The 24,823-nt window shown below is 52.7% G+C and overlaps 5 protein-coding genes across 5 annotated transcripts; 4 read left to right on the top strand and 1 right to left on the bottom strand.

Annotated features, from left to right (window-relative positions):
- Positions 1–2,185: 2,185 nt before the first annotated feature.
- On the top strand, positions 2,186–4,124 carry J4E88_003492 (uncharacterized protein; the record flags this gene model as incomplete). The annotated part of the gene is made up of 4 exons (XM_049397143.1): positions 2,186–2,291; positions 2,346–2,541; positions 2,594–2,800; positions 2,852–4,124. 4 exons carry the CDS (start codon positions 2,186–2,188, stop codon positions 4,122–4,124), a joined length of 1,782 nt encoding a protein of 593 aa, XP_049257485.1.
- Positions 4,125–4,939: 815 nt separating this feature from the next.
- J4E88_003491 (uncharacterized protein) lies at positions 4,940–9,339 on the top strand (the record flags this gene model as incomplete). The annotated part of the gene is made up of 3 exons (XM_049397142.1): positions 4,940–5,020; positions 5,075–5,327; positions 5,384–9,339. The coding sequence occupies 3 exons, from the start codon at positions 4,940–4,942 to the stop codon at positions 9,337–9,339; spliced, it is 4,290 nt and encodes a 1,429-aa protein (XP_049257484.1).
- Positions 9,340–14,021: 4,682 nt separating this feature from the next.
- Positions 14,022–15,252, bottom strand: J4E88_003490 (uncharacterized protein; the record flags this gene model as incomplete). Its single annotated transcript, XM_049397141.1, has 2 exons — positions 14,022–15,198; positions 15,248–15,252. The coding sequence occupies 2 exons, from the start codon at positions 15,250–15,252 to the stop codon at positions 14,022–14,024; spliced, it is 1,182 nt and encodes a 393-aa protein (XP_049257483.1).
- A 5,095-nt stretch (positions 15,253–20,347) lies between these two features.
- J4E88_003489 (uncharacterized protein) lies at positions 20,348–21,032 on the top strand (the record flags this gene model as incomplete). The annotated part of the gene is made up of 2 exons (XM_049397140.1): positions 20,348–20,815; positions 20,865–21,032. 2 exons carry the CDS (start codon positions 20,348–20,350, stop codon positions 21,030–21,032), a joined length of 636 nt encoding a protein of 211 aa, XP_049257482.1.
- Positions 21,033–22,636: 1,604 nt separating this feature from the next.
- Positions 22,637–24,310, top strand: J4E88_003488 (uncharacterized protein; the record flags this gene model as incomplete). Its single annotated transcript, XM_049397139.1, has 2 exons — positions 22,637–22,787; positions 22,842–24,310. 2 exons carry the CDS (start codon positions 22,637–22,639, stop codon positions 24,308–24,310), a joined length of 1,620 nt encoding a protein of 539 aa, XP_049257481.1.
- Positions 24,311–24,823: the final 513 nt, after the last annotated feature.

Below are 24,823 nucleotides of genomic sequence, written 5' to 3'. Positions count from 1 at the left end.
ACCTGTCCAGCTCATCCAAACTGCGGAATCTTGTTTGCTTCGGACTACGGAATAACGACAAGTTAAACAACTCCGTGAACGAAGACGGTAAAGCGCTGGTGACACGGAACCAGATCTTCGGCACTTTTGTCACCACATGCGTGAACTCCAAAATGTGTCTTCAGACTCAATAACACAGCGCGCTTTCTAGGAACCAATCGAAAAGCTTAAGAAGCTGAATATGCTGCATCTTTATCAAGGCCGCAACACCAAAGTCCCTATTTTCCTCCTCTCTGCCTGAAGTGGATGCTCGCGACATGCATCACCGACTCGCGACACGGTTTTTTTAATGGACACATACACGATGTCCCTCCATCAAGATGCTCCTAATCGCGCCAAATTCGGCGACCCTTCATTATGGGGAGGCATATCCTGAGCCGGACAGAAGGAACGCAAGTCCAGAGTTCTCATACAAAATCGTGGAGAATTCAGCGCAACAGAGTTTCTCAAAGAAGGTTGTAGAGATCGACAATGGGACCTCCCAGATCGAAGCAACAAGACTCACTCAAAGTCGACTTCGAGCGGACTTTCCAGAGCTGTATATATTTGACTACGATACCGACACTCTGGTAGCAGATCGCCTGGCCTAAGAGGTTGTATAGCATGCGATGGTTTTGGCTTGGGCCGGGAAGCGAATGAGCCTGGTTCCCGAACCAGATTTTCGCCTCTCAGGCCCCCAGTCCCATACGTGGAGTTGAGCATCTACCTCGGCGGATGCAGCTATAGAAGATGTACAGGGGCTCCAGCGTTGACCATCACATGGAATTGAGCCAAGTCAGATTTGCTAGCGTGGAATGCCCTGAACGAAAACACGGCTCGGATGCGTGTCATGTCCAGTCTCCCGGACCTGCGGACTCATGGGACCGGCGCTACTATCGACGATCACGACGATCATCCAGAGGGCCGTCGTCTCATCACCTTCGTATTGGAACATTAGTACGACCGAGACAGATGCCGACATCATGGTATTCTCGAAGCTGCATCCGTGTGCGTGAAAAGACTGATTGACGGCTCAGCAGCAAAGTCCAATAGCGGTTCTCCGGAAGCGAGCCGCTGGACCCTTGCCCCAAGACAAAGTGGGCCTGCGAACCGCGGGGACAGGCGGATGCGGAGACTACACAGAAGGGAGCTGCTATCCCGAGGCTAAAATTACGGCATGAAGTCGCCATGCTCATCGCTCATGCCACCGAAAGGTTAATTCGTGCAGACGAGGCATCTCAACCGCGCCGAATCATTCACCTGCACCCATGGTCAAAGGGTACCCCATTGTTTGACCCCACAAGCGCGATATAGATCCACTGCAGATCAGATGGTTTTCAGATGCATCTACGTTGGACAACATCGCTGACTGCCGTTGCTTGATATATGCGCATAAGCGCGCGTTGATTGCACGTCTTCAATCGGAGAGCGCCGCAATAAGTTCTGACTCAATTGCAGATTCGATGCTTACCGGGCATAACGCAAGTATTGCCACGCGAGATCTCTTATGCGCAGCTATATTAGTCGAGCGTTTAGATCGTACCGGCTTGGCTAGCTGAGGCGCATTCCTACATACACGAGCCGCATACCGGACGTGAGCCCGCGTGCAGCGTTTCGCTACGGCAGTTTTGCCAGCCTCGCCAACATCAACAACGTGGCAATCACAAGATTCAGGTTCATGAGATATCTGGAACGTGGCGAAAAGAATAAGCCATACAAGCACCGTTGTCTTGGCTTGCATTCTACCAGGGCCCCAAGATTATCCGGGTGAATAGGATCGCCGCAAAGACGCCAACTCATTTGTGTTTCCCAGCGGCCCGGTACCGACGATGTGTTCTAGTGCGAATTAATTACCTCTTGTGGCTCTACTGCCGCTGTTGAGTGCGGCTCGGATTCCCAGGTACCCTGGGTCTGGAAGACGGTACGCAGACTAGCAGTACTACCTCTTGCGCTCTGCTAGTATTAGGCCAATCTCAGAGCATGAGTGTTTGCTGCAGGGCGTACCGCGTTGCTAATGACAAAGGCTAGAGCTTCTCCGATAATGTGCGCTAGGCTAGCTAGGGAACTGCGAAGCGTTTGTGACCATGACTGAGATAAATAGACGGCAAGCCCATGGGTACCTTGTGGACAGTCGATCGACTCTGTATACCTTCCTCCCTTCGTCAATATGGGTCGTTTCTCGTTATTCGCTCCTTTCCTGCTGGCGACCAATGGTGTCTTGGGCGCCAAATGGATTGGTGAGGTCAAGAAGGTGGATGGCGTTGACTATCAGTGTAAGCAACGTCCGCTCTCCAATAACCGGAATATTTGCTGATAACTGTAATCAGGCAAATGCTACTCCGACAACTCCTGCTGGCCCACCAACAAAGACTGGTCGAAGCTCAACCAGACCGTCTCTGGCGCACTACAGCTCGCCATACCACCTGGCGCTGTTTGCTACACCAACTTCGGAAACGGAACTAGCGTCTACGATGCGGCGAAGTGTGCGGATACTCAAGCCAACTGGGCAAATGAGCAATGGCTGTATGAGCAACTTTCTCGGGGAATACAGATGACGAAGCTAACGCAATGCTAGAACTGATCACCCCATCGCCGAGCTCTGGCCGTTCAAAACCAACAACACCTGCATGCCGACGGACGACCCATCGGGTAGTTGCACACAGGGCATGTACGGAAAGTACGTCATTATGGCGACTACTAGGGAACAGATCAAAGCGGGTGTGGACTTTGCACGAGAGCGCAACCTTCGTTTGATCATTCGTAACACTGGTCACGACTTCATGTAAGACAATCTCTCATCTCTTGAAGCACGACGGAACTGACAGAAGTACAGGGGCCGATCTACAGGATACGGCTCGCTTATTATCAACACTCACAGCTTCAGAGACGTCAAGTTCCTGAAGAAGTACACTGGACCTGGGGACTGGAAGGGCACTGCAGCTATCGTCGGTGCTGGTGTCCAGGGCCGCGAGCTGTTCCGACAGTGCTTCAACCAGAGTCCCAAGGTAGTCATCGTTGGAGGAGAGTGCCCAACCGTCGGCTGGGGCGGCGGCTACATCCAAGGAGGCGGCCACGGCCCACTAACCGGCATCTACGGCATGGGCGCCGACAACGTCCTCTCCTTCGACGCCATCACCGCCGAGGGCAAATTCGTAACCGCCAACGCGAAAGAAAATTCCGACCTCTTCTGGGCTCTCAAGGGCGGCGGCCCCAGCTCCTTCGCCGTCGTCGTCGCCATCACCGTCAAGACCTTCCCTGAGGTCCCCACCGCCGGCACTATCCTCAACATCAACTCAACCCACACCAACGATACCGAGCTCTTCGCTAAGGGCGTTCACATCTTTCACAACCTCGCCAACCACTACAGCTCGCACGGCATGTTCGTCTACTTCGAAGTAGGCCCCGGCCCGCAACGCCTGCACATCGCGCCCTTCGTCGGCCCCAAAATGAACAAAGAACAACTCGAGGCAGTCATGGCACCCCTCTACTCACAACTCGACGCCGCCGGCGTCCCCTACGACACCCACACCAAAGCCTTCCCCACGTTCTTCGAATTCTACATCGACATGTTCGAAGACGAGCCCCCGAACCAGCAATCCATCGTCGGCGGCCGTCTCTTCACTCAGTCCGACATCACGGCCCATGGCGACGAAATCGCAGATGCGCTCATCTACGCCGCGATGCCTGAACCCACGCAACTCGGCTTCAACGTCGGGCACATTGTTAACCCCGGCCGTGCGTATCCCGTCGTCGACAACGCGATTCACCCGACCTGGCGCAACGCCAGCTCCTTCGTCATCACGAATGTGCTTATGACGGGGACGGAGCCGTGGGAGGTTAAAAAGGAACGCGAGAACTTCAACACCAATGTTCTTGGTAAGAGGTTAAGGGATGTGAGTCCTAATGGGGCGAGTTATGTGAACGAGGGGGATTTGAATGAGCCTAACTGGCAGGAAGCGTACTGGGGCAGTAACTATAAGAGGTTGTTGCAGATTAGGCAGAAGTGGGATCCGGAGGGTGTGTTTTTCACGGAGACGACGCCGGGCACGGAGAATTGGAGTGTGTTGGATTATGGGACGAAACTTTGTAGGAAGTCGTCTAAGTAGACTTAAGCGTTCTTCCCTCTTTTAATAGATCAATTCTTTCCGATACCCATTCTTATCGCTCGACTTGAAAATGCGATGATGCGTAATCGGTTGCTTGTCGTTGTGCAAGCGTTGTGTGAGAGGTCCTTGAAACCGCCCCTCATAAGCGGAAGATGAGAGGTGACACATTAAGATCTACCCAGGCAATGCCTGTCATATAGTAGTGCTTATGAATGATCGCCTTCGGTCGCTTTTACCTGCCGGCAGTGCGCGTACCGTGTGGCCACATCTCAGCCACAGCAGTGGCGCAAGGGCAGTGACAACGCGCTTTGACATGGAAGACAGAATATTCGCATAAGTCGAGACGTGACAACAGCGCGGTTCGAAGTCTCAAACGCGTCCAACAGTGTTTCCACAAGGTTTTGTGCCAACGTGGCGTGGTGAGACAAAGCTGGGGAAGGGCGGGAGCGATGACGAAAGAGTCGCGTCGAGCGCTAGCCGCTCCCAGCTAGCAGCAATCACCATCACAAGCCAATGGGTCTGGCGACGCTGCTATCAGCCATCATCCCAATTGTTTGCGAACCTTCTGCTATCATCCGCCTGTCTGTGTGCCAGCCTCGCCGCTCGCATCACTTCCGCTCCTTGCGCAACCGCCGTAAACACCCCCACCGCTGCGCCAGCGCCGTCGCCATCCATCGCATTCCGAACCATCGCACCAGGCTCCTATTCACGACTACGACGCCTCCGACGCTTACACCTCATCGCGCGACTAATTCGCCAGGTCACATGCTCCGCGCATGCCGAAATACCCCCAGAGCCTCGTTAATGTCGATTGAATGCCTCCCGTGCTGAATCCCTTCTTACGGGCCTTCTTCCGTAGTGCACTCCCCAGCCAGTGCCAGCCAGCCCAGCACCACGTACGACACCTGCGAGTATAGGGGAGACCCAAGTACTGACATTGTTTGATATAGGTTCTGCTCGTACCGACCACCGAGGTCCTCCTCACATCGCGCGACAAAGAATCAAACACCTCGTACATCGACCTCAGCGGCTCCGAAGACTTCCTCGCAAGCCATGTGCTGCGCGTCCCGGGCGGAGTGGGGCCAAACAATCATGTCAAGGACTCTGGTAGTTTCAGAGAGACGCGGGGGAAGGCGAAGCAGTTTACAACCGCGAATGGCCGGACGGTGATAGTCAAGGACGCCTTCATCTACAGCAACAAAGGTGCGCAGACATGGGTTGCAGGACGGAGTGACGTCTGGATGCTAATCAGGACGCAGGCTTCAAAACACTCAACCAAGCGCAGCTCTTGAGCGACACCATATTCTACCCCGACTCCTTCGATGCGCAGCCTTGGCTCGTATACTTCATATCGCGGCCCCTCATAGGCACCTTCGATGCGAACCCCATAATACCCGCTACACTAGGGCCGCGACAAGATGTGGGACCAGTTGCAGGACCGTCAGGCGCAGCGGGCCCGTCTGGAGGTGCCGGCTCGTCGATGCCACGGAAGAAGGAAGTCAAGTCGTTCAGCGACCTGTTGAACCATTTTCCCATGATCGCGCGCCAGATGCAACCCGGTCTGGAGAGACTGTTCAGAGAGTTTGGCAAGGAGCTAGAGAAGCCCTTGCCAGCGACACCATCACAGAGATCACGGCGCTCGTCCATGAGTTCACGGCGACGCGGATCGGTATCCTCAGCAGAGACAACGCCTTTGTCCTTGCATAGCAGCATGTCTCACGGTCCGAATGGCTTTGTGTCGAATCTGGAGATCAGCGACGAGGAGGACCAGATGCGGAGATCGCTGGAGACGGCAGTGACAGCGGCTATTGACCTCTTCCAGATGGTGGACAAGCAGCAGCTGTCGTTACTGGGCGCGACGACCGACTTGACTGGTCCAATTGTTGAGCGCATGATCGAGCGATACATTGCAGAGCAAGTGCACCACACCATCCTCTTCCCACGAATACAAGAAATACGGCTTCTGGAAGATAAGGATCTCGAGCGTCGCACGCGACAGATGGTGGATATCGATATATCGCAAGTCGGAATCGACATTGGCCACGGTCGCAAGGGCAAGCAAGAGCTAGCCATACGGCTTTCGAAGGCTGTTGACATGTTCAAGAAGATGGGTGTCGCAGGCAGTCCGCAAGAGATGTTGGAGATACTCCTGGGGGTACAGAAGCACATCACCATGCCGGATGAATCGCAGGCGAGGACTATGACAAACGGAGAGCCAATGTCGGAGAAGCAAGATCATCTTCTCACTATCAACGCTGATACACTTGTTTCGTTACTGCTCATAGTAGTGATAAGGGCGCCGGTACGACATCTGCAGGCGCGGCTTTCGTACATGCGACACTTCATCTTCATCGATGATGTTGAGAGTGGAGAGATGGGCTATGCGCTCAGCACGTTCGAGGCTGTCCTCTCATACCTCACTACAGATTCGGGCGGCCTGCGAAGAGCAAGTCGGCGAAACAGGGCATTGTGGCAGGCCACGAAATCTGGTGACCTTGCGACAATGCAAGGGATACTGGAGCCCGATAGATCCTTCAACGCCGATGTCGACAGCTTCTCAGACGGAAGCCAAACTCCACCGAGATATCGCCCAGTCAGATTTGCTGCAAGTTTATCCGATCTCCATTCCGTAGCAGGCACGACCTTGAACGGTGACGATGATTTCTCGTTACGACCCCGAAGCCCATCTCGCGGGAAGAGTGCGCATGAAGATGGCCCTTTGGCGCATATCTTCCCCTTCCAGCGCGCTCAAACACCACCATTACCCGGTAGACCGAAGATGAAGAAGAAGGTCTCTATCACTGACACTCGGAGTATGTCGAGTGGCTCGGCACGCTCATATCATTCACGCACAACTCTCGACTCTCGCGTCAGCGCTATCGAAGGCGATGTCTCGATAGAAAAGCTGACCATGACTCAAGGCCCCGATGGCGAGTCAGTACTGATGATGGCGATTGAAAATAGGCAGGACAAGGCCCTGCAATACCTGCTCAGTCTTACTGAGTACTACACCCCCTCTCTCGTCTTCGAGGACTATAACAATGAAGGCACCAATCTGTTGAGTGCAGCTATTCAACTGGGTCACGCCAGAACGACGGACACGATTCTTAACTACATTCTGGACAACAGTCCGAGCCCTCAGGCACTGCAAGAATACCTTTCGAAACCAGACGCGAAGGGTAGATGCGTAGCGCATTATCTGTTCAACCAGCCTCGTCTCATCGACCGCATTGGACACCTCCTTCCTTGGCGGCTGAAGGACAAGAACGGCCAAACACCAGTGTTCGCTTTATGTAGATCGTATGATCACGACGAGTACCATGATATGGTAGACAAGGCACTACTTGCCGCAACGCAAGACCAAGATGATGGACAACCGCTACACCTCGATGAGCACGTCGACAACAAGGGCAACAGTCTGCTTCACATCATTACTGACCCTCAGCTAGCCGCAAAGCTGCTGTACCGCTGTGATTCCGACGCCAACGCAACAAACGATCGGCAGTTCACACCACTCATGGTAGCTAGTAAATACGGTCGAACAGATATGGTACGGGTGCTCTTCCAAGACCCAAGAGTAGACCTATCTTACAGGGACGCTCGTGGTCTCACCGCTGTAGAGCTCGCTAAGGACGACGATGTTCGGAACCGTATCGACGACCTGGTGCTCTTGTCGAATGAAGCTGGTCCGGATGGCCGGACAACTACTGTCGTCCGGTCTTTCTTCGTCGAAGACGGAACAGTACGCCTAGTGCTAAAGTCAGGGGCGCCAAACGACAACAAAACGATCACCGTCACTACATGTCGTAGATCATCACAGGACTTCGAAAACCTTGCAAAATGGCTCGCACAAGAACACCCCGCTTCATGGCTACCCGCCATCCAGAATCTAGCATCACCATACCTGATACCCTCTCGACCATCGCGGTCAATCTTACGCGACATGCAACTCCGCCTCGACGCCTTCCTCAAAATCCTCCTCCGCCACCCCACATTCTCCACCCACGAAATGGTATGGGAGTTCTTCCTCGTCCCCGACATCGACTCCTCGATGCTCGCCGAGCGCTCAGCCCGCAAAGCCGAACTGCGCGTCGAGCGCCTCCGCGAAGAATACGCGCCCATCTACGACGTGCGCGAAGTGGAGCTCTTCGTCCAGCACATGCGCGAAAACGTGCGCGCCCTACACCACGCCTCGCGCTCCGTCCTGCGTCGCGCGAATAAAGTCCGCTCCGCGTCCTCGGACCTCAACGACGCTGCTAAAATCGCTAACACAGCTCTCCACTCCCTTACTTTCCTCCCGGTTAAGCATCTCAAAGCGCTAGACCGGTATACCCAAACGCTAAAACAGAGCGACGCATCCCCCATGTCCGGCTTCTACTACTCGATGCACGCCATCTCCAGCACAATAACCGCCATCCTAACCGCGCTCTCCCGCCCCTCCACACTCATCACCTCCATGTCCGCCACCCAGAAAGCAATCGATCGCCACAACCTTTCCGTCCGCCGCTCTGACCGCTGGCCCCTGGGTCTTCTCGACGACGCGAGATCACGCGTGCAGCGCGACGCCCAGGATAAAATGGATAAGAGTAAAGTTGAGCTGGAGGATTTGGGTAGGGAGTTGCGGTATACGCAGCAGGTTGTTGCGCAGGAGTTGGCGAGTTGGCAGGAGGGGAGGGTGGAGATGGGGAGAGGCGCGTTGAGGGATTTGGCGAGGAGGATGTGTGTGGTTGAGAGGGCGAGGTTGGAGAGTATGAAGAGGAGTGTTAGGGAGTTGGGGGTTGGGGTATCGCCGAAACCTGCGTCCATCTCCCCCTCTGACCATGCTGGGTTCCCGAATGGGTTTTCGAATGGGGGGTTGACGAACGGCTTGCGAGACGATGGTGGTATGGTCAACGGTATCAACGGTATCGACGCCCCACACACACCACTGCCTCTGGACCTAGACAATCCGCTGGGAGTGCAAAGTAGACTGGACGATATTACCGATGAGGACATCGAGGAGGGACCTGGTAGCGTGGAAGATATAGAGCGTGAGGGTGTCGTGTTGTCGAATGGTGTGCCGATTGCTGATGAGTTGGTGGCGGAGCTGGATATTGATGGCGAGATGGTGGCTACGGAGGATGGGGATGTGGATGGGGATGTGGGTGCGGATGTGGGTGTGGGCGAGGGTGAGGAAGTGCGGTTGGGTGATGGGAAGGGGAAAGGTGTGGTTTGAGAGGGGGGTTGAACATGTATCCGATTCGATTCGATTTCTTCACTTTTTCTTCACTTACTCGCTTCTTTACTTCACCTTCTATTTTTCTTATTTTCTCGATCTGTCGATGTTCGCTTTACTGGGCTTTAGATGGCTGGGTCGCATGTCATGATATCGCATGAATGAGTACATGAGGGGCTCAGCGAAGGCGTTTGTCAAGTAGGATGGCAACAGCGACCACAAGGAGGGAGTTAATAGTAATATCTCTTCTCACGTCTACGTTTTCATCTCCTGTTTCAAAATGAATCCAGTGCCTAACTGCTAGATCTAAACATTGCATAGCTACACCACATCTCACTCCCAGGGCAAGACTTTAGATCTGGCATGTTAAGTACTGCGAGAATTTTGAGAAGATCGTCACCGCTGGCTATGATTTACATCTCCCGGCTTTTTTACTAGCGCAGTTAGGGTTCCGTCTGTGTCGCATATGTCTTCGTGTCCGCGACATGTTGAACGCGATGGAGAGGTAGCTGGATTAGGTGCGACATCTCGTTTCAAGCATTCTACTGCTACCGTGGGTTTGGTTATGGCTCCTTTCTCGCTGTTTCATTAGTCTAGATCGCCACTGCGCTGGTGCGTCGCTCTAGATCTCGCTCTCTCTGAATTCGGATCCGACATCCGTTGTCTCCAGCCCCTTTCCTGGTATCCTAATCCGCCATCTCGTTTCGAAAATGGGGGCTACGAGGATGGGGGTATCGAAGATGGAGGGCAGGGGGGTGGCAGGTTACATCAGTGACATACTGGCATCATACAAGTGTGCCAGATTGGGACGTGGAAGCCGCGGAAGTAACAGCCACGATGCTGGAAAGTTTTGGGGGCCACGGCAGAGTCTTTAGTATCTAGGTTGTCTGGAATATTCCCACGGACTCGTTTGTAATGTTGGTGGCTTGACGATCGAGCCGCGGATGTCTACTGTCTGGAGCTAGAGCATGCGTTCTCAAATGGGGAACCCGGCATCGCGTCGGTTACCGTGGAGGTGGTATCCCGCTTTATCATGTACGTCGGGTGTCGCGTAGTCTGGAGAAATGCGTGGGTCTGCGCCATGCAGCCCTTCTCATTTCAAATACTTGAGTGGGGTGAATGTGGATCTCCAGGTGCTTTGCAGGATTTGCCGCGGCGTTTGTAGCGGGATGCTCGTAGGCAGGTGGCTGCTTGTTGGTGTTACGCAGCAGCATTTTGCTCTCTTTAAGGAAGTCCAGTGGGAAAGTGGGGTGTTGAATGCTTGTTCAGCGGCATGCTCCGGTACACACGTGGTTGATCAACAGGCTTGGTAACTTCACATAGGCTGTTGTAAAGTATACCCTGCTGGCATTGCGTGATGCACCTTAGCGGCACCCAACGTACTGGCATCTGGTCACTACCACTTCCGTCATTTCAACACACCCATCTTGTCGGGCTAGATGACATCCTTCACTTCACCCCTCGGGACAAATCTGAAACTGTGCCTCAGACGTACAGGGTGTATACCCAATGAGATGATGTACAAGCGACAGAATCGAGATAAATCCCCGCAGCAGAACCACGCGGTTCACAAGCATATGCACAGTATATGTCCATGCGTACACGACAGTGGCGTAGGAGCTTGGGTGTGCTTTTTTGTAGAACCCGAGTGTATAGTGGGTAGCCAATCCCATGCCGAAACAGAATCTGATATATGCTAATGTCAAGGATAAGATGCCGTGTAAACACGTCGACCTTCTAGAAGCTCGATGGAAGGTGCAATTCTGCCGCAGCGTGAATCGGTGTTGGACGTCGATGGCTTGCAGATACTGTGAGGAGGTATACCGGGTGCATGAGCTGGATGTCGGTGATTGCGGATACACTAGGTGCAGAAAGGGTGCTAGAAGTCGCCGAGCTGCTAGAATTTGTCGGCGATGAATAGGCGAGGTGAGTGCATGCAGGACTTGACGATCACCGCCAGTACCAAACCGGTTGAGGCATGAGGAAGAGACTGATACCCTTTTGAGCTAACGTCACGTGGGAACGACCGCTGACCTGATGATAGTAGACGGAGTTGGCAGCAGAGAGACATTCCTCGGTGGCTTTGTCGGTGCGTCACCGAGATAAAGAATGCGGCCGCTTCTGCGGCCACCGCTTTAGCAACACCATCAGTTCGTGGTGCATTCAATGCTTTCGATAGCTAATTACCTGCCGCATGTAGAGCTTTCTGTTATTCTCATCGTCGATACCGGAGGAGAGCAAGACGCGACCAACCTTGCCACACTGATCGGTGTTGCGGCAAGTAGTGGCGTTGAGACATGTGCGCTTATGTAACCTTGGAGATAGGCTGCTTCCTTGTAACGATCTTGCCCTGCCTACCGCTCACCGATGCCCTGTCTGACCGTTGGAATGGCTTTCGCACCACCGGCGTACGAGCAGCCACATGGCTCAAATTGCGGTGACTTCAGTGTAACTTCATACGCACGACTGACGGAAGTGTGTCTCTAGTAGTCTTACATGTAAACGAGTCAGACTAGAATAACTAGACGCGCGATACGTGTTCGGGTTCAGCGGAGAAGATAGCGTACTCATGTGGTGTGCAAGCTACGTCGTCATGCAGAATGATAAGAGAGGCTTTTCTCCACGGCCAATGAGGGCTGCGAATGAGAGATGCGACCGAAACGGGGTGATCAGAGTATCTGCCTTCCTCCGTGCCATCAGCATATTAGATTGGAGCTTTGGGGTCGTTAGCAAAGTATCGATATTTGCTTAGCCACTTTCCTAGATTTAGTCGTGTTAATTGACCCATTCCAAGCCTGGTTTATCGTGTCGTGTGGGTACAGAACCCATCTATAGAACCGTTGGTTCGCCATCCTTCCCGCCATGCCGACATCCTACACATGCAATTAATCTAATTTGGCCAATGAACGTCCAAGCAGAACGCCTTGCCCAGCTAGTCGTGGTAAGACTAGCTTTTCCACGTACCGAAGAAGGCAGTGTCCGCACCGCTTTTGGGGCGGTTCAGAACGTGTTGTGGGGTACCGGTACGATGGTCGTCCAAGGCTGAGGTGAGAGAGAATGTAGATTGTGCGACGCGTCATGACGACTTCTCATCGTAGAGTCGATAGCCTGGTGTATGTGGTAATCTAATGTTAGGCGCTCTTTCCTGTCGGTAGATGTGCGCGTGGCTATGTGCGCACGCGGCGGCACCGGCCCGCCGCGACTGTCCCGCACCGATCACAATCGGCCCGCAAAAGCTTGCCTCGAAGCTCCACCCATCCACCACAGCGCTTCCGGATCACAATGACTTGTCTCTTGGGCCAGGTTCTGTTCGAACGCAAATCACTGCCCCCCTCGCAAGATGGATTGTTGAACAGCTGACCTGCCTCAGCACTAGATAGCCCTGCGAATGTGTCAGCGCTACACACTACCGGGTACAGGAACGGCCCCGCTAATCCTTGCTATCCTGCGATCCGCACACTTCCACACTTCCCCGCCTTCCCTATTGGCAAAAGCATGTGAGTATCCAGTAAGGCTATGTTCGGCTATGATTAGTGTGCGTATGTGGCGCGTAAACTCCCACGCATCCTGCAGAAGCTGTAGTTTGGAGCGGGTGTTCGGCGAGACACGATGATGTTCGGCGAGGAGCGCGGACAGGTATTGTCCGTGGCATGTGTTGGCATGTAGCGACATCGCAGCGAGGAGGTCCTGGTGATCTTTTGTGAAAGGAGGCGGGAGGCAACTTCTTCGAGATGATGGTGATAGCTGATAGGCATCAGGGCGACTGACTGGCTGATTTGACGAGTCTCAGAACTTACTGTCCAGCCATCGGTACGCACGTTCGTAACGTGGGCTACCCATCGCCAATCGCATCTTTGGCGAGTCGACCTCCATAGCCATGACGGCCCATCATTCCCTTGATCGTCCTCTATTCGATCTGGCGAAGTGCGAGCGGAAACTTGCCTTACCATTTCAAGCGCCAGGCCCAGTAATTCACAAACCTGAGCAGTCAGCATAGCCTGTTTTGATCCCATGCGCATACTTCGGAGGCGGGCCCGGCCTATGGGTAAAGTTCTCGCAAGCGACATGCAACCAATCTGCCCGATTCCTGAACGTTGGGGGCGTTTTGCTGCCAATGGCATACGCACAATAGCGGTAATGCTGTATTGCGGCACGTTTTGCTGCAGTTGTAACACTATAGCGTACAGATTCGTAAAGGATCTCTGCTTGAGGTTGGCGTCGAAAAGACGACCTGGTTCTGGACTCTGTGCCCCAGTAACGGAGGCAAGCTCGCTGTGGTATAGTGCTTGGAATCATACGAGGTAAAGAACAGTTGAATCAGGCATCGACAAGCGAGACGCAGAAAGAAGGTAGCTGAAATTGGGTATGAATAGCGAAGTCGGGTTAGTCGTAGTTCTTTGTACTGGAAATGAAGATACGGTTCATGATAAGTAATATATTACAACTGCACCAATGAGATTGTGGTGATGGTAGAGTATACTTGCTGCGTTGTATCGTCCGAGGTCAATCTGTAAGTTGGAAATTGGGGGTATATACAGGTTGTGGATGAGCGGGCGGAAGTAGACGTATGCTTCAAGTTGACGCAGCTAGAGGAAGGCGTACGTCGCTCACACCCACTGAAGCGGGAGTATCGTGCAGCTTAAACAGGAAATAGAAGCCCCTCGAGGGTGAAAGAACGAGAGCTACACCGTATGGACACGCAGACGGCCCTGTGTCCGTGATGCCATCTGACGCTTGACGTTCTCCGGAGCGACCGACATGGTTATCTTGAAAGTATCGCGGACGCGGGTTCGAAGTGAGGCCTCCATAGCCACATACACGCCGCAATCAATGCCCGTCTCGGCTGTGTTGGTAAGGTTGCAGTAGCGCTCGGAGAACTTGTCGACGAGCTTCTCGATTCTGCAGAGCTCGGCAAGGATGAGGTTGGTTTGATAGACCTGCTCGTGCTCAGAGTCCAAGGCACCGCGCAAATTCTGCTGGTACGACAGTGTCTTCATGTACGTTTCGATAGAATAGCTATCGCCTTGAAGATCTCCACCTGCCATCGCTTGATACCAGGAAAGTATCTTCATAATAGCCAGGTTGACTGTAGCTGAGAAGTGGGGATTCGATGAGCAATCGCAGTTCAAGAGTGTGTAAAGGTTGTCGACGGCGGCTATGTTGGCTGGGAGTACAGACCCTGAAGCGGGGAGACCGTCGAGCGAAGTGAAGTCACCAGCAGTAGACTGGTTCTCAGGTGGGACATACAAGCTGCAAAGAATTTGGAACGCGAACTGAGTACAGTCATGCCTCAGGAGGATGTTGGAATCGGGTGGTGTTGGTAAAGGCGCCGATGCCATGGGCGGTGGAGAAGCCATGATCTTTTCCTGCTGTGTATCATGCGAGACAGGCATACCGAGAAACTGATGGCTGATAGCTGCTGGAGTCTGAGTTCGCTCCAGCGACGTGACCATGTCAGGCTGACTAGAAATGCTAGTCGACCGAACGTGAACGTGTCCATGGAAAACCGTGGATGGCGGAGCATACTGTGGTACTGGAGCAAACATCTCTGTGTTGTTTGTATACATCATCTGTTCATCGTTTGGCCAGGCGTTGACACGCGAGTTGACACCTTCGGATCCCACGGAAGAGTGACTACTACTGAACGTGTCGCCGATGAATGCATCTTGATAGTGGTACTCTGGAGTACGGGGACCGAAGTAAAAGGGATCTGTCGGTTCTGGAGAGCTTTCATACTTGTATAATGCGGCGCGTGGAAGTAGATCCATTCTAGCTCCAAGAGGGACGTAAGAGCCCGCTGGTGAGATCTCGCGCTTGATGGAACCGTCAAGATTCCTGTTCTTACGTGGCTTTCCAAGTCTGTAAACGCGTAAGCTCGAATGCTGGGCTGGACACGGAGCTGACATACCTCATGGAGGGTGAGTAGTTGCAACAGATACTCATGGTGCCGCATCGGTGACATATTGGTCTGACTTTGTCGCACTTGACCTTGCATCGGGGTTAGGGACTGTTGTCAATTCGATGAAAGGGTAGATCGCGTACCTTAGCACGAGAGCAAGCGTCACAGGAAGCTCTCATCTTGCGAGGCTTTTGTTCCCCATGCGAACCAGTCGATAAGAAGGTGATTCCTGGCCCAACGACCATGTCTTCGGTAGGAGGTGATTGTGGTGGGCACGGTGCGAGAGCTTGAGTCGAAGGCTGAAACATTGTGTTGTGTGATGTTGTGAACGTGGGATGGAGTGCGGAAGTAGACATGGAGAAGCACATGTTATATAGAATGATGGGCGATCAGATAGCTCCAGTCTGAACCAGGTTTGATGTAAGAACGATGGTGGTTGGATCCACTCCATTGTAGGCGTATCCGCGATGCAGGTGGCTGCTAGGCTAGGCGTCGAGCTGATGCTTGGCTCTGCATGAACAGGGAATAGTGCACCCATCGCGCCGGAAGTGCCTTGAATGGAAACATGGGGGCTGAAGGCTTACAGGCGAACATACATGCTTCATCGAGCCTAGCGTATACCGGGCAGCGCGCAAACCAGATATGCGTGTTGTTGCGCGCCAATTCTGATTGAAAATCCTCCCGAGGAACATTGAACTGTGTGTGCACCAAGGTGCCAGAGAAGTGAGTCGTGCGCATCTTGTGGTAGTGGCTCTCTAATGATGAAGCAATCGCATGCTCAAAGCTATCCCCTGTGCAGAGGTGGCTATGACAATAGATACCGTGCCACACAGTCGGTATTCGATGAGGCTCGGTGACCTGAGGCTGCGGTCGCGGGCAGATGAGTTGACCGCATTGGATAGATTGACCCTCCACGAAGGTCTCAACGTTCCACCTGTTCAGGGAGGTCTTCCTGTCTTGCAGCAACATTGGTTCAGGGTCGCGGCGCCAGGCCTCCCAGTCATCGACCCCTGCGAATCATCTGCGGAAGGTCTCTCCCTACGTGACTGACACAATAGACGCGTGGGGTTTTCCTAGATGACCTACCTAGTTCGGCTCTGCTGCACGAAAAGAACAACGCTAATCGATTTTGTTGCGGTGCGAACCAAGCCTCGCATGCTTGATCTGGTGACGTGTCGGTAAGATACCCGATGTACAGATACACAATAGCGTGTTAAGCAGCATTCGGTATAGTTTAGGGCTGGATCTACGTAGGACAGGTAGAACTCTACCTTCAACTTGGCTGGATGGCGATTGACATAGCCTGGGATAACGGTTGCATGCTGCAAATAAACCAGGGCACTCTTTGACTGAACGTGATCTTGAAACCCGTAGACCCATCAGATTCCTCGGTTCGCGCAGGTGTATCGGGAAGAACTGTCTGGCCGACGCTGAGGTATGGCGGGCCGATCATCAACCAACACTCGCCTGTGCACTCCGCAGCTGCCCGCCTCGTGACACCTTAGTTTTCAGGCTACTGATCTTGTGCGACCACGTTGTCGAGAAATAGTACTCAACGAGGCGTCGCAGACTGGTGCTACCCCAGGCACGCTCAGCCTCGGGCATAATAAAAGAAGGCCAAGGCGTGAGCCACACAGTCGCGTCAAGGCTGCAGTATGGGCGATGCAGTGATAGTAGAGGCATCGATGACGCTCTAACGCGAAAATAACAAGTCGGCAAATGTGAATTTCCCAGAAGATGGGGGGCCAGAGCCTGCATAGCGACAGGTATTGAGCTGTGTTGGGGCGCAGACGTGGGTGAAAGTGTGTGAACTCCACCTGGCAGGTTCGGGAACGGCACGCCACTAGCCGCCCGCGCTAGCAATCAAACCAGCATAGCGTGCCGGGCATTAGCCGTCCCCATCGTTCTTCCCCTATCTCAATGGCAGATATGCGCCGAACGACCTGGAAGGCACCGCAATCTACAGTGCCTCTTACCATATGCGAAATACCCACTTCTGTTCAGGAACACTTTTCAAGCATGCAATACCGAGCTATATTGTGTAGCGCGGAAACTAAGCGGACCCCGACTCCAAATCGCTTTGCATGTTCAACTGCATTCATACTAAAGGCTGAAACGCGCACTACCTCCCTGAGTAGAAGGTTCACCCTGTACGATGACGGCAAGATACCGAAGCCAGGGCATGTCACTATTAAGCGACCTGCAGTGCGGCTATGAGCGCATGATCCTATCCAACACGACCGGCTGTCGAAATCCAGACCTCGACCCGGACAAGGGCATGGGGAGCATTGGTATCAACAAAAGAGAGGCTCGAGATTGGGTTCTGTGGCGTTGAAATCGGGGAGCGAAGAGACCGAAACACAGCCGATGATACCATCTGGAAACGTCTTGGGCCAACACGTTCCATTCGATGCTACTGTTCACTGGCCTGTTGTTCGTCGGAAGGAATGCTGTTCTGTTGACCGTACTTTGGCATCATGTTTCATCGTCCACTGCACGTACTCATCGCGCGCTGTTGCCCCTCCTCTTTACGCCACCGAAAAATACGAGACTCTCGATCCAGTCGTTCCCCCGGTTTGCTGTGTGGTCGGCGCATCAAATTGCGGCACGGGTACGCGTACCACGTTCCTTCGGGAAAGTAGGATCTAACAAGCATCAATCTTGCCTCAAGTCTAACGGCTACCGAACAAGAGGTTGGACCTTCCAGCAGTACCAATTCATTTGCCTCGACCTGCATCCTTGAGCAAGGAGTATAGTGTGGGTATCGTAAGGCACAGACTCGATGCACAATGGTTGATCGCGTCGCGAATTATGCGGCCCTGTCCCAAGACGTCAGCTCCATGCGTAAGTCACTTGAGTAACAGCTGTAACAGTCAAGTCGTGGTTGTTACGAAGCAAGTCAGAAAAGACAAATGTCCTGCTGGAAGATCCTTCGTTTTGCTTCGTCGTGTCTAGAACGTCGTCTCGGCGTGTGGAGGCGGGCACGCTCGGTGTTGAATAGACAACGTGCCGTGATAAGATGGTGCTAGCTATCCATGGAGTTGCCATTGTTCGCAATATTTGTGAATATTCGCAACTATTGCAACTTTGTATAGCATTTGGAAACAATTGCAGGTCTAGAGGCCCTTCCATATGCTGGCGTCGAAATCTTCGGTAAGTCACTGGTCGACGATGATTGGCTCAACGACAGCTGAGCTACCTTAAGCTTCACCATACCTACGTCGTCCTCATTATGTCACTGCCGAAATCTGATTGGACTTGATATCATTCATTCACTGTCGTAATCCATGATGAGTGAAGGAAAACGAAGAGAAAGTTAGGTCAGCAGCGCATCAACACGTTTTTCTTTTAGCAACTTCTGCTTTGACCTTTGCAAAACCCTCAATACCTACAGATCAGATCAAACCATTCTACACACACTCCGTGGAGTCATTCTATCAGCGTTATCCTTCATTTAAGAGATCGATGCAACCTTGGAAGAGTTGCATCGCGCCCGCACGAGCACCATGAGATGACATGTTGCGCTGCTCGGGAGGCTGGGCGTAAGGAAGAGAGCATTGGGGAACTGGCGTCCCCTACGACTTCACTGAGTCAATCTCAAATCGTCTCTCATCGCTTTCAACTCATGCTTGACGACATCCGCGACAGCAAAAGGACTTCAGCAAGTCGCGATGCATGAACAGCGTCGCGACGTCATGCGCAGGGGTGGGGGCGCTATCGCTCAACATGGCCTACCGTCGGAGTTTCGCCGACCCCGGAAGATCTTGAATTTCCCCATCCTCATTTCTCCACGGAGATTTACCCCTGCGACCGTCCAGCCTGCACCTTTTAGTCTCCAGGAGCCACAACACATCCGATGACATCTCTAGACGAACTTCCAGATGCTTCATATGGTGATGTGAATGTGCCTGATGAAAACGCCAGGTCGAACGCACCTGTCACGAAAAGAGCCTGCGATGCCTGCAAACGTCGCAAAGTCAGGGTGAGACATTGAACGCACATGCAACCGGAAGAAGGCACATCTAGAAACTTCGCTAACACCAGTAGTGCGATGCAATATCTACACCATGTTCAAATTGCCATATCTCTCGATTGGAGTGTGTCTACACAATAGCACCTCAGAAGAGAGGACCAAAGCGCAAACGAGATGCGACCACGCAACCGACCTTCAGAATTTCTGATCATGGATCAATGTCAGCTGCAGCTAGCCAGGCCAACCAACGCGATATCCGCTCTTGTAATCCCACAATCCAAGTGCAGACCCCGACAAGCATGTCAAGAGGCGCTTCTTCGAATGCCGCGAGACGCTCACAGTCCTCACCTCACGTGCAACTACCGACGGGGCTTGCACCCCATATCATTGCGGATCAGTTGATCACCTTGTATATGCATTACCTCTTTCCTATAGCACCCACTGTTCACGAACCGTCCATTCGCGCCATGGTCCCGCTCTTGGAAGGTGATGGAGCCCACGGCGTTCTCAATCCCTCATCAGCATCGCAATCACCAGGTCTCGATTCTGGAGATATTGTGTCATCACGTAACCGCACACTCCTGACAGCAATTTGTGCGTGCACGGCTCTCATGCTACCTGCGTCCGTTTTCCCGATGCGGGAAGAGATTGGACGTCAATTCCTTACAGCCTCACGGGAGACGCTGAAGCTACATCAAGATTACGGTTTGTGAAACGTTCTCAACGTTCTGAACGAAGACTTTGGCTGACTTGACATAAATCTTGAAGATATCGAGCAGCCCGACTATACCGCTCTGGTGACGAGATTCTACCATGCCAACGCCTTGCGTGCTATTGGAAAGACGAGGTTAGGCTGGCACGTACTAGGGGAAGCCATACGCCTGACACAAGAAATGCGGCTCTACGAAGAATCTTCATTCGAGAATCTTGATCCAGTGGAGGAACATCTGTTGAAGAACATCTTCTGGCAGATTCATGCTGTCGACAGGTCCGCATCCATCCTGATCAGTCGTCCAATATCGCTTCATCGCCTTTGTGTAGGAGCTAAAATCACCACATCTTACTGGCGTCGTCCGTCATCTGACGCGCCTTTGCTGGACTACTCGACCACTCCAAACGCTCTCGATATAGAGAGCATGGTCAGCCAGGGATTTGATCTTTGCCAAGACCTATGGACGAAAGCATCCGACATCATTATCAAGTTCGACACTCTGGATGTTTGGAACGAAGGCATTACGGATGGCTCTGCGTTGGTTGGCCCTCAACACACGATAGTCATCACCGACTACCTTGAGTTCATCGGCATGATCGATCACTTCCGATTTGATGTCAAGGTGCCGGACACCACGAATACATCTGATCCAGCAACCATGGCCAGGATTCAACGAGCCTTTGATATTCAAAGAGTAAATCTATGCGTCACCTACTACTGTCTGAAGCTAGTGCTGCTCCAGAGATTCTACGATGGCGGAGTAGCTGAGCACCTAGGCGTTCCTGGCCGGGCATACGGGATTGCGTTGAGAAAGATCGATGTCGCTAGTGACATGGTCCGCATACTATCAGAAGCATCCTTCGAGTCCCTTCAAGTGAATGGAGAGCCTTGCGTAGGTTTACTTCATCTTCATCCACGCAGTATCACTGACAGCATCGCAGGTGCAAATGATTCGACGAATGGGAGCAACTCTACTCAGCATTGTACAAGAGACCGATAACACATCCCTGAAGGAACGTGCGAAGTCGTTGTTCCTCACCCTCTTAGATGTGCTATCGAGACTGGATTCTCGCGTCTCCGAGGAGCTCGACTATAATCGCGGCTTCTAGACTACTTGACAATGTACTCAAGACGTACTATCAGTGTACAGCGCAAATTCACGCTTTTGAAGCGTTCGATATACGACGCACCCTCGGATCGCATTACGCCCTCCTCTTGTACTGCCACTCCCTGTGCAATGGTACAAATTCGCAATTCTGCCCGTTGAACTTACAAAGAGACATCATGGCTTTCGCATGCTATTTGTGGAAAATCAGCTATACATGAGACTCGGGAAGGTGTAACGTGCCTATGGTGGCCATCAGCACGGGGAGTGGTAGTTGAGCAAGGGCGGGCACGCGACATCCCCAGTCGCTTCTAATGTATGATTCACCACAGCCGGCGTGTACGCAAGACCATTGGCCGGCAACGATCATGGCATCCTAGCAGGAGTAGTGTTGTCGCCCAACCTACGAAACAAGGCCAATTAATCCACCACCAAGTCAAACACATACCCCGCAGATTGTCGGATATGATTTCCGCGACACGTACGGAAGCGAGCGACTCTTCAAAGCCGTATCCAGTGCGCCGATGAGCTTTTCGCATGGAAGCAGCACACCATAGTTGTCGAGACACTAGACGAAGATTCCAGCAATACAATGCAAACGACCAAGAATGGCTACCTTGTGACGACCGATCTTCTCTGCGATACAGCATCGTCAAATGCAGCCATCAAGATACCGACACTTGTCGCAGCATTCGGTACTTACCGATCGCATGCGCTTATCTCAACGGCGCCGTTAGCTGTCGTTCGATTCGAATGATCTAAGGATGCGGGAATAGGGATGATGCTGCCGACCAAAGCAAGCTCGAAACCATAGTTGATCGGAAGCGGGAAGATGAGAAAACATCCGTTCCGAAATAGTCGACCCACTGATCCGAGAGAAACCCGACGAAACATCAACCAAGCCAACGTTCACTTTCGCTGCCCAAGATCGCAAAGACCTAGGCTTTCACGATAACGTTTGTGATCCCTGGTCCGTATTGGTGCGTTTTTGTCGTGGGCAGTCTCCTCATCCGACCCTTCCAATATTAGGCATCATCAGTGTGGTAACGAAAAGCCAGAAAAAAATCGCGCGCAACCTGAATGATGCGCTAGAATCACATGAAAACGTCGTTGCAGTCGCGATACTTATACTCGCGTCGCGGAGCCACCTACTCGTCTGCACTCGCATCAGCGTTCGAGGTAGCGTGGAATTCCTCCACGGCGAAATGGCGACCCCCGAATCATGCATACGCGCTACTCACGATTTGTCAACTGCCGGGGATTGTGGCTCGCGGATTACAGCCGAATGGGCGGTGGAGCGAGCGACTCCGTTACGCTTCTGGTATAGCGCTCCATATTTCTCCGTGGTGAAACGGAGGCGCAAAACACGGGACGCAGATTTCTCCATGGAGTAATACAGCACGACAGAGTGGGATTTCAACTTAAGGCAGTAGCAATCCAACCCGACACCGAACACCGAATCCACTTTGCTATCAAGCCCGCAATTGGTAATTCTCTCCGATCGGAACCGCTCGACGCGACTCAGTCCACGTCGCGTCATCCTCCGAACTTTGCAAACCTCTCGATCGCTGTCTCGCTGTCTTATTGTGCACACTGAAAGCCTGAAGCATGTTCCGGAATCCTATCATACCTGGCTTCGCTCCTGATCCATCTGTCGTCCTTGTGAACGGAATCTACTATCTCGCAACTTCTTCTTTTCATCTATTCCCAGGTATTCCGATATATGCATCAACAAATCTGCAAGACTGGAAACACATTGGTTCGTTTCTGTGCGCATCCTACAAAGACGTGGGCATCGGCTGAAGCGTTCTAGGAAACGCAATCAATAGATCCTCACAACTCGACCTGAGCAATGCCGTTACAGCGGCAATGCCGCTTAACGACGGCAATGTCATGGTAGCATCAGGAGGCTTATTCGCACCCACAATCCGTCATCACAACGGCGTCTTCTACATCGTCTGTACAAACTGCTACCCCGAAAGCAACAACTGGCGAACAGACAACTTCTTAATTCATACAAGAGACATCTGGTCGGATGTTTGGAGCGATGCGATACCCTTTGAGTTCTACGGCATTTATCCTTCTCTCTATTTCGATGACGATAATCGCGCCTACATTCAAGGCTCATGGATGATGAACCGCCTAAGGGAGCCTACTTGCACGATCAAGCAATTTGAGATCGATGTGAATACCGGACAACCCTTATCTGAGACCCGGGAAATCTTGGGTGCCTTTCCAGATGGCGATGCCGAAGGCCCCCACATCTACAAGAAAGACGGCTGGTATTACTTACTTGTAGCACAAGGCAGAACGTTCGCGCATCACATGCTATCAATAGCACGCTCGAGAGACATATGGGGTCCGTATGGGCGATGTCCGCATAACCCTGTGTTGACCGCAGATGGCACGAACGAATATGTACAGAACATTGGTCACGGTGAGATCTTCCAAGACGTGAATGGTGAATGGTGGGCGGCAGTTTTAGGAGTACGAGGAGACCAGGAGTCAGCACCGATGGGTCGCGAGACCTTTCTCACAACAGTCGAGTGGCCGCAGGATGAATGGCCCACGATAGAGCAGCCACGGATGTCGTTCAGCACACCGCGCACAGTGCAAATGGGTTTCGCCGCTGCACAGTTGCTCAAGAACTTCCGGCAACTGAAACCTCACATCGACGACGTATACCTGCACAAGCCTCTACGACGGCCCTACAAGAAGGCTTCTTCAATAACGCTCACACCCACCACCTCGAGCCTCTCCGCCGCATCAGCACCCCTAGCTCTCCTCGCCCGCCGCCAACGAAGCATAACAACCATCGCGACAGCCACCGTCCTCCTCGACAACGAAGCCACCCACTCCAACGCCATCGGCGGCCTAACCATCTACAAAGACCCCCTCCGCCACGCCAGCATCTCCGTCTGCCTCTCCACCCGCCTCATCCACGTCCACTTCGTCGACGCATCCAAAGACTACGAATACACTGCCTCCTACCCCGAACCCGTTTCCCGCTCTTCAACCGCCGTCGACCTCCGGATTATAGCCGCAGAAGAGCGGTATGCCCTCGAGTTTCGCGACCCGGATAGAGATAGGCGGTGGAATCAGGTCGATGTCGTGGATACGAGGATGTTGAGTGCGAGGGATTTCACGGGCACGGTTATGGGCATCTTTGCGCTGACGGATGGGAACGCGACGCCGAGCGTTAGTCCGAGGGATGGATGTGATAGTGGGAGCGATGTTACGGATCAGAAGGTTACGTTTCGGGATTTTGAGGTCAGGCGGTAGATGGGTGACAAATGGATGCGGTAATTACGATCGGTATATCAGGGATGGCGCAGGGATGGACAGTGGAGTTTTTCTTTTCCTGCGGAGGCGTTGGTCGTATGGGAGGGTGTGTCGTTTATCTTGCGTGGTTTGAGCGCTGACGCTGGCGTTCTGGGTGTGATCAAAGGTGTCATGGGTGATTCGGTTGGAGGGTCTGCATTGGGTTGATCTGGCATATCTAAGCTTGTGCAGGGTTCTATCGGTAATGTTATAATGTGTTGCATGAAGGAATAAACTTTTCATACATAGCTTGCTATGCGAATCTACTTAGAGTGCGCTTGTTAGAATAGTGCTTTTACTCGCTTGCCTGCTTAACTAAATAGACCTCTCTTAGCGAGAACAGCGGGTGCCGGAATCCAGCCTGTAGCTACTATAAACGAAATATAAGATGTAAATGTTCTAACGCACCCCTAAATGCTCCTTGCACTAGTAATTAGTGTTGCAGTCCCTTATTTTTCTATAGTTGTAGATGTT

This window comes from Alternaria novae-zelandiae (genome assembly GCF_023758075.1).
Source record: "Alternaria novae-zelandiae strain BMP 2774 chromosome Unknown scaffold_5, whole genome shotgun sequence".
Lineage (NCBI taxonomy): Eukaryota > Fungi > Ascomycota > Dothideomycetes > Pleosporales > Pleosporaceae > Alternaria > Alternaria novae-zelandiae.
The sequence above is the reverse complement of the archived record's forward strand: the minus strand, read 5'-3'. Positions and strand labels throughout refer to the sequence as shown.